The 10,000-nt window shown below is 36.8% G+C and overlaps 1 protein-coding gene across 6 annotated transcripts in view; it reads left to right on the top strand.

The window, feature by feature from the left end:
- LOC119579464 (probable cytochrome P450 301a1, mitochondrial) overlaps positions 1 to 4,498 on the top strand; it is a 12,580-nt gene extending 8,082 nt beyond the window's left edge. For 4 of the 6 annotated variants that reach the window (XM_037927299.1, XM_037927300.1, XM_037927298.1 and 1 more), the window contains 8 exons: positions 26 to 142; positions 251 to 327; positions 504 to 705; positions 1,056 to 1,221; positions 1,459 to 1,628; positions 3,019 to 3,097; positions 3,302 to 3,505; positions 3,786 to 3,896. In XM_037927299.1, coding sequence (XP_037783227.1) covers positions 26 to 142; positions 251 to 327; positions 504 to 705; positions 1,056 to 1,221; positions 1,459 to 1,628; positions 3,019 to 3,097; positions 3,302 to 3,505; positions 3,786 to 3,896 — 1,126 coding nt within the window. Of the gene's footprint in view, positions 1 to 25; positions 143 to 250; positions 328 to 503; positions 706 to 1,055; positions 1,222 to 1,458; positions 1,629 to 3,018; positions 3,098 to 3,301; positions 3,506 to 3,785 lie in introns of all 6 variants that reach the window. The other 2 variants (XM_037927296.1, XM_037927295.1) reach the window with 1 other exon arrangement.
- The last annotated feature ends 5,502 nt before the right edge of the window (positions 4,499 to 10,000 follow it).

Raw genomic sequence — 10,000 nt, 5'->3', positions numbered from 1 at the left:
TTTGTATAAAGCATTTTTTCAACAGAAATGGTGAGGAATGGTGGCGTGTCCGCAGTAGAGTGCAGACTCCTATGCTGAAAGTAAAGAATATTGCTTCATATCTGAAGTCCATGGATGAGATCACTCTTGAATTTTTGGATAGGTGAGATGTTGATTATTCCTTTAGTGGATCTTATAAATGCATGAATGTATTGTACTATTTTGCATTTGATTTCTGATTTGGAAATATTACATATCATCTGTTTAATAGGATTGCAGCCATGCAGGAAGAGTATGGGGAGATGCCAAGCAATTTTCAGACTGAACTGTACAAATGGGCTCTTGAATGTACGTGCAGAAGGCACCTGTGTATTTGTATTAAAAAAAAAATTAATTTCATAAGATATTGATTAATGTGGTGAATAAAATTTAGTAAGAGACTTTGCTGGTTATAATATTCAGATATTTCTGTGAAAACTGAAGGGAGATATTGAAATGAACAAAAAAACAAACAAACATTGCAGCTGTGGGCCTTGTCGCTCTCAGTCGAAGATTAGGATGCTTGGATCCCAACCTCACGGATGACTCTCAGCCGATGCAATTAATCCACTCGGCCAATAACATTTTTGAAGCCATGAATGACACTGAAATTAGTGCTGGTATGTGGAGGTTCTTCCCTACAGCCCCTTACAGGAGGCTGAAAGCAAATCACCAACTTTTCCTAGAGTAAGTCTTCCATTGTTTCTTATCTTACAGCCTTAATATAAATGTGCATAGATATATATTTTTGAACATGAGGATATATGTGCATAGATTTTTTTTTTTTTTTTGACATGAGGAGGTATGTGCATATATATATATATATATATTATATATATATATATATATATATATATATATAATATATATATAATATATATATTATATTTTTTTTTTTTTTTTTTTTTTTTTTTTTTTTTTTACATGAGGATATATATTCCTTTTTTTAGTAGTCTATAGATTGTAAAAACACATTAATAAAAGTTAAGCAGTGAAAAGTCAATACAGGCTGATATAAAAGGAAAGAAATCTAACAGGGTTGCAGACAGCAACATTCAAGAGACAGAAGCACTGTTGAAGGCCAAGACAGGGAAAGAAGATGAAGAATTAACACTTATGGAATCACTTCTTCTCATGCCTGGCCTCTCCCGTAAAGATGTTGTTACACTTATTCTCGACATGCTCTTTGCTGGCATTGACACAGTAAGGAAAATTTTATTAATTGGGCACAGTATATTTATCCCACTTTTGAGTATCAGCTTGAATATTAGATTTTGAATATGTATTTTGATTTTATTTTGTTACTTTAGTCTGGACAAATTGATTTTTTTCCCCTCCTGACAAAAAAATATGGGATGTAATAACTAGATATGAATAACGTGATAACCAACAGAAATAAACTTGTTCAAAAGTGATAATTCTTGTCATTATTACTTCCAGACATCGCACACAATTGGTTTCACGCTCTACCTCCTGGCCAGACACCCTGAAGTACAAGCTCGTGTACAAAAAGAAGTTGACCAAGTTATTGGGGATCACCAAGGTCCTCTACTGCCTTCACACTTGGGTAGACTCTCATACCTCAAGGCTGTGTTAAAGGAGTCTCACAGGTACATACATTTCTTAGATGATTAGATAATAATGAAGCAAATCAGTAAAGTAAAACGATGGAATTACTGTAATATGTAGAGAGGTATATGACTTTTTTTGCAGGTTGAAGTATAGAATGCACTGAATATTTTCTATGTTTGTCTACGCTGCAGAATTTATCAAGATTAACTTTTATCAGAGATTTGTGTCACATAAACTACAGTAACAATTAAAGTACCAAATGAAGATTAAGTATTCTTAAGTATCCTTTGATGGCAAGTGGTCAGTAGGACTGACCACTTACTTTGAGACAATGTAAATTTTTTACCTGATTACAGTTTTCTTTCTTTTTTGTTTGAATTTATTTATGAAAAATACTTTTATTTTTGTTCATTTGCATTAGTCACTTACACAGATGCAGTACTCCCAACAAGTGTGTATACCAGATATATTTCTAGATAAATGGTTAAGAATACAGTAATAGAATAAAAGTGAAGCAATGATAATCAGGCATGAAATTACAAGCAAAAGTTTTGGTGGACAGGACTGACCACTTGTTGCCTTGGGTAAAGGTTGCAGTGAGGTGTGACTGTTGCAGTCTTTGATGTTTCTTTGGAGGCTGACCTCATTCTTATGAATATTATGTACGCACACACACACAACACACACACACACGTGTGTGTGTGTGTGTGTGTGTGTGTGTGTGTGTGTGTGTGTGTGTGTGTGTGTGTGTGTGTGTGTGTGTATGTATACGCATGCGTGTGTGTGTGTGTGTGTGTGTGTGTGTGTGTGTGTGTGTGTGTGTGTGTGTGTGTGTGTGTGTGTGTGTGTGTGCGTGTGTGTGTGCATGTGTGGGTGTGTGGGTGTGTGCATGTGTGTGCGCGTTCTTGCGTGTACGCATTCTTGCATTCAGAAATACATATAATCGAAACTGGTCAAATACATCTCCTGTATTGTGAAGATATTCATTTTCATATATTAGATTCTTTGCTTATTTGGCAAAGAATGTAGAATAGCAGTATCTTCTATATAAAGGAAAAATAGAACATAATTTAAATATACCAATTACTATTATCTGATGTTCTTTTAAAATGAAAAGGAAGTAGACATTTGAATGAACATCTGAAACCAAGAAGAAACAGAATTTAAGAATAAGGGAGCATTTCATTAAACCTGAGTTTGTCAAATATTCCTTTTCACTGTCTTGTTAATGAAGTGGAATGCAATTTCAGTTGTCTAATGTATTCACTTAGGTGGAGTTTGGTTCCATTCATGCCGATTGCTCAGATGCACCAAGCTTTTTGCTTTAAGTATCGAGAACAATATGATTGTATATGATTGCATAGGTACCTTAATTAGCAGTACCATATGTAATACAGTGAGGTTAAACTATGTACTACTTCTTTGCAGAATATTTCCCTTAACTGTTGGCAATGCAAGGACTTTGGATAAAGATACAGTGCTTAGTGGATATATTGTTCCTAAAGGGGTGAGTAACTGTATGAAAATAGTATTGATATAAGACTGAATTATTATTACATAGATATCAAATGATATTAAAGTTTGTTAGTAATTAAAGATATTATTGACTATAATTTGAGACACTTTACATTTTATTCAGAATAGTGATTCAGCTTATCTTTAGACAGTGATGTCTATTTCAGACATTTTTATCTCTATGCTTATTTTCTAGTGGATGGCAATAACATTAAATATGCTAATTGGATGGGATGAGTCGGTATTTCCTCGTGCCAAGGAATTTATCCCAGAACGCTGGTTACGGCACAAACCACTAGGGCCCATCCATCCCTATGCCTCTCTTCCCTTTGGAGCTGGGACGAGGATGTGCATAGGAAGACGTATTGCTGAACAAGAGCTGTACACTTTCCTTGCAAGGGTTAGGATAACTCTTAATTGATATTATAAATCTTTCTTCTACAATGATATATTTGTCTAGTTTATTTTCAGTTATTTTCGTATTCTAAAATAGCATTTCAAAATTGATGTTATATGTAGAAATATTTTAACTTGATGACAAGAGTCACAGTTGCTTGCTAAAACTTGAGGTTTTATGGATATGCAGAATAAATTAGAAACTTTGCTCTCAAATAATATTAAATTCTTTTATATGGCTTGAAAATCATAATATAACTAATGTATGCAAATATTTTTCACAGGCATTGCACAGATTTACTGTAGACTACAAATATGAAGATATGGGTGTCATCAGCAAATTGGTTTATGCTCCGTCCCAGCCACTAAGGTTTACATTTACTGAACGTCGTTGATATTGATAGTTATGAGTTGTTTGTATAAGTTAGACAGTAGTGGATGTCACAAAATTTCCCTAAATTTAACTAATACCAATTCTAAATATTCAAAGATTAACAAAAAGAAAAAAATCAGTTTTGATGGCATTGTTATTGTTGATTAGATGTTATCATTGGTCTATATTAATATATCATTATAATATTTATTTCTTTGTGTAACCATTTACTAAAATAAGTATTTATGATTTTGCATTTGAATATTCTTTATGTGAATACTATACACTTGTTTTCATGTGATATAAATTACAAACATAAAGCCCATTACACACTTATATACCTAAATGTTCCATTATATTGTACTGCACATTTGTTTGACTGACATGTATCCATTGTATGGCTACATATATATCGTAACTATTGTTGTTTCTAATTATATGAAATTTATATGTTGTGTCTTTAGACTTGATAAGTTAATATATTTTTAGGAAAGTAATAGGGTACCAAAGACAGTATGTGTTGTGAGATGTTAGAGGAAATGAGGATCATTGTAGATATATTTAATAGTAGGATTACAGATATAATTATTGGTCAGCTTGGCAAGTAAAATACAATTTATGTAATTTATGTCTTATTTGAATCCTTGAGAAAAAAAAATTTTTGGTTTGTTAATTTTTTTTTTCAATTTACTACTAGTAATTTAGAATGTGGTACTATACATGCAGATGAAGCAGGATCTCTCCTTTGGAAAAAGTGTGCTAAAACGAGTTATAAATGTTTAACCAAGCAAGAACAAAAATTATGAAAACTGTGTAACTTGTGACAGGGATGACTTTATTCATATTTTCTGCATATAGGAATAATTCACTTAGATAAACTTATTAACCTGTGAAAAAGAGGATATAAATGGATTGAGAATTTCAGACTAGAATAATTAACGCCTATTACATTTTGCAAGTACTAAAATTTCTTATACTTCAAAAGCACGTTACTGAGTGGTAATGAAACAGTGATAAAGACTGTTGATATTAGTCTAAAATACTTAGTCACTTATCAATGACTTTTCCCGAAGTGAAATGGGAAGATAAGATTTAAAAAAAAGTCAAGAGATTATTTACAGAAGGGCTACATGGTTTGTATCAGTGCTAATTGTGTCTAGCTATCCTGAATAATTACTATTGTTCATATTTCATAATTTGTTTATCAGTTCAATATATTTGCGAATTTACTTGTTAGTGGATAAATAGATTATCTCTAGGTTGTGTATAAATTATAATAGATACTGTTTACATGTATGTGTGAACAAGTGTATATGTATGTACACCTGTGTGTGTAGTTATGTAAAAGGATATACCTGTATGTAAACATGTTCTATGTATGCATGTATGTAAATTGAAATACATTATTTTATTGTTAAGTATTCTTTCTCTCCCCTTTCTTTCTGTCTGTCTTTCTTCCTTCCTTCCTTCCTACCTTCCTGGTGTTAGTTTTCATATACTTTGTTTTATCTGTGACAGTTAATAAAAGTATGATATATTTTACTTTTCCCCCCCCTATTCAATGTTGAGAAGCTTCAGAATATAGGATCAGCTGTCTGATACCATAGGAGGATTTTTTAAATTTTTTATGGTAGGTTCATGTTTGAGCCGCCGTGGTCACAGCATGATACTTAATTGTAGTTTTTATGCTGTGATGATCTTGGAGTGAGTACGTGGTAGGGTTCCCAGTTCCTTTCGACGGAGAGTGCCGGTGTTACCTTTTAGGTAATCATTCTCTCTATTTTATCCGGGTTTGGGATAAATATGACTTTTATCATTAGCCACTATTAGGGTATTAGTAGTAATAAGAATTACATTTTGGAACACATGAACTAAATACTTTCTGAACTAAATGAAGGGATATGCAGTGTAAGAACAAATTTTAAGAAAATAATAGAACATTTGCTACTAGGAAGTCCTCAAAATAGCCAGCCTCCGGGCTAGTACATTGGTAACGTGTCGGCCTCTCATCCGAGGGGTCGGCGGTTCGCGCCCCGCCCAGGCGCGAGAAGTTGCAATTGTCGCCTGGAGGTTACTGCTGTGGCTGGGCACCACGGCGGGTAAGGACTAGGTTCAGCCGAGTCAGCACCAGCTGACACACGTGAGCGAGTCGGCATTAGTCGACACAGGCCGGGCTCCCCTCATGGCATAGCCCGGGCGAGGCTAAGCTTCGCATATCGGACTTATCCTTATCAAAATAGCCCTCCTTATTTCAAAGGCGTTCTCCAAGTCCAAGGAGACATTATAGAATGAAGGTGTCTATAGTAAACCCACAGAAGGTATAAGGCTGAGGGTTCCAGTTTTCCAATAGAACCAGAACCATGCTCTTTAAATGTGTCTTCGTATCTGGGGAAGTGTAGAAAATGTTAATCATATAAAAGTGCTTTTTTATATGATTAACATGGGTTTCTTGGCTATCACCCAGCAATATGTGGCCAATGTTATTAAACTAATGGATCCTCTTCATTGTTTCAGTCTAGAAAAGGTCATAAAATTTTGTCTCTTAGGAAAGTAATTACTTATTATGTTCTCATCATCAGATAGTATATGATAAAGTAAATTTAATATTTTTTACCTAAAAAAAGTTTTTTTAATTTGTGTCTGCTATTGTTGAAGTTATGGCAAATTATGAAATGTGTTTTACTGTGAAAGGCTCAGGGTGCAATGAGGGCATTGTGAGGGAAATATTTTTTTCAATTCAAGGAGTGTGGTGTGTATGTTTTGTTATATTGACTCTCAAGGCAAGCCAACACCACCTCCTTCCTTCTGTTTTCTGCAAAAGAAGTATTATGAAACAATCAAATACGATAAGAAATAATAATGATAAGTAGTAGAAGAATCCAGAGAATGAAATATGGGAATGGGAAATTGTTGAAGTATCAGGAAGAATGTCAGGAGGGGTAGGGATCCTGAGAAGGACATTGTTGTGACATAAGGGAGGCATGTGAGCATCTAGGTGGGAGTGGTAAGGATAATGGGGAAGAAAGAATGAATGGTGATGCACATGGAGGAGGAGAGGATGGGGTGTTTTTTGGGTGACTGGGAGGATGAGGATGGATATCACAGATACTTTGAATGTAGAGCGAATAGGAATAAATGAATTAGAGGGTGGATTGGGGAGTGGATTATTCTCTTGAGTCATGTTTAGGAACTTCAAGGAGGGGGGTCGGGTGGAGAGATCTGAGAAACAAAGGTTTTAATATGTGGAGGAGAAGAGGGAATAGAATATCTGGATTCAAACTAGAAAAGGAATTTGACTGGGGGAGAGAGGGAACAGAGATAGGTTGGTTCAGGGTAGGGGGAAGAGATGCTGGCGAGATGCTAAGGAGACTTCTTATGAGATGGGAGGGGAAGTGGAGCGAAGTACAATTTTCGAATAGGTAGAAAGAGAAAAATTTTGTCAACATGCTTCTTATCTGGTCTCATATAGAGTGAGGTCTAGTTTGAATCTAAGAACTGCTACCTTAGATTTGAGCTTGTAGGCAGGACTGCTCCTATAAAATACATTATGGGAGCATGAGCAGAGCATTGATCCCACTGCTCATGACCAAGTTGGGTACATAGAGGCAGTGGGCTGTGGAGTGACAGTGTTTGGCTGGGTGGCCAAAATGCCAACATTTCTGACAATGGAGAGGTCAATATGGTCAGACAGGGCAGGACTCTACCAATACAAACCTCATGTGGGATGTTGTGTCTACGGAAGCTAATCTTGGCAATATTGATGTAGGACTTACGTTAGCCTTTGGGAGGAATAGTGCAGCAGTGGACTGCCACTGCATCATAGTCGACGAGGCATGCGAGCAAGTCGTTTTCACAGTCTGACCAGTCCTTGTCGTAGACAGGACAATCAGTCGGAGAGATGGAAACAGTTCTGGTACAAGTATTAAGGGAGGAGTGACCTAGAAACAGATTTGCCAGTGGGTCAGTCAAGGTATATAGCGCACGAATTTGGGACTCTGATGTAGCTGTGACAAGACGTGAACGATCGGAACGACTGTGAAAGGAAACAATTGCTTACTTGTTTTGGAGACACTGTTGGAAGACAAGGATATTGTCAGAATAAGGGGCTGTAGGGGGAATCACAAAGAACTGATCCCACTTGGCTGGGCCAAAAAGGTACTCAAAAGGTTTGCAGAAGTGGAAGCGGTAGAAGGACGAAGGCGGGAGGAAGATGGGGTGGTATGGAGAAAGGTAATACAGTTGGGAAGAGGACAGTAAGGATGAAGAGTAGTAATAACGGGTGTATGGGTAGACAGTGAAGATTGCAGTAGAAGATGGAGTGGGGGATGTTAAGGAGAGAGAAAGGGGGTGTATGTAGAAGGTTGAGTAATGACATGGGTGGATAATTCGGAATGGATAGAGTTGACCGCAAATATCGAGAAAGGGGTATTAGTATCATTGGTCGGGGCCGTGGTCAGAGGAGAATCAGGGGTCGGGAAACCAATGAAATAAAATTTAAGCTAGTTGATGAAGGGGCAAGCCCAGTCTCCGTCTCCTAAGCCCTTCCCCGCCCCATGGCAGCAACGAGCAAGGGATTAGGGTGAGGAATAGTTATTGATGTTATTTTCGAGAAGCCTGTAGGTTCAATTGCGCCCTGCGGTAATCAAGTGTCCGCCACTGACCTCTATGCTTAACGTTCTCTGTCGAAGGTTTATGGAATGGCTATTATTGTTGCATTCTGAATGTTGTTTATTTTATCATCAGTGGTTGACGCTCATTGTGAAGGCAACCCAGTCTGATTTATTTACTTTTAAATTTAGGTGCTGAAGGCGTTCTAGTTATGTCGCATCCCAACTAGTCGTCGGACCAGTATATGTCAATAATGCTCAAAGTACCAGTATTGTCGTCCACCCGCGTCGGATTACCATCGTTCAGAACCAAAGCAGAATCATTAATCAGCTTAACTACTTGCTCACTTCTACCATCCACCGAAAGGAAACCCCATAATGTATGATGAGCATTAAATAATTTAAAATTTATTCATTTTGTGGCAGACTATCCTGAATAGCAAAGAGCTCATCATAAATTACCACTTTATCAGGTGGACAATAACTGAACATACAGTCACATTTGAGCTATTATTTTTTACTTTGCATGCGACAAACTCCAAAGTAGAATCAACAGTCCCTTCGGCGAAAGGGAGGCTCCGCCTCCACCCCTACCCTCACAGTCCTTCCGACATAAATGGTTTTTCTCGCGAAACGACCTCGTCAGAGATGAGGTGCATTAAGTGTTTCTTGGAGTACTGTAATATCGGGAGCATAGGACGAGGCTAATAGTTTAAGGTCATTTAATCTAACTTTTATACTTCGACAATTCTACTGTATAAAGGTCGACGCGAAGATTACGTTTGATGGTTATGTTCGATCCGGACAGTGATTCGGTATCAGCCTCCTTAGGATGTTTATGCTGGTTTTGATGCAGCCATTTGATCGACCAGTTTAGTAAGTTGATATACTTTAATATTTAATTCTTTAACAGTTTGTTTAAGTTCAGTAATTTCTTTATCTTTAGCTGCAAGCTGTTGATTGACATAGGGGTGACGTTAGTTACTGCTGCAGCGTAGGAAGTTTGTGTATCAAACTTTCCACATTCCTCTTAGCTTCAGTATAACTAACTTCTGGTTTTCTCATATATACTAATATCTCAGTCTCTTCAGGCTACAGCACTCGGCAGAGCCTGACTGATGGGGATCTCCAGAATTAACACATTTGAAAATTTCACTAGTAATGTAATGGTGTCAGCACATTTACGGCAAGTGAATTTTTGAGTCTTTGACAGTACATCTCAATGAGGTGTGTCCAAATTTTTGGCACCTATTACATTGCATTGGCTCTTGGATGTAAGGTCTTACTTAGACACTACCATACTCAGGGATTTTATTCAGTCAAGTTTTCGTTCACATTTTCCCGTCCTTCTTGGTCATACAGTTAACGTCCACTTTGTCTTGGGCCTTCATTCTCTCATGAATTTCACTTCTTTCCATCGTCCTCAAATCGCTGTGAAAGATTACTACCTTGCAGGGTATTTAGGCCAATAGGAATAGTCATGTGTACGACACTTCCTTAAAACAAAAAAACAAAAAAC

This window comes from Penaeus monodon, chromosome 12 (genome assembly GCF_015228065.2).
Source record: "Penaeus monodon isolate SGIC_2016 chromosome 12, NSTDA_Pmon_1, whole genome shotgun sequence".
In the NCBI taxonomy this organism is placed as follows: Eukaryota; Metazoa; Arthropoda; class Malacostraca; order Decapoda; family Penaeidae; genus Penaeus; species Penaeus monodon.
This window is presented reverse-complemented; position numbering and strand designations above follow the sequence as displayed.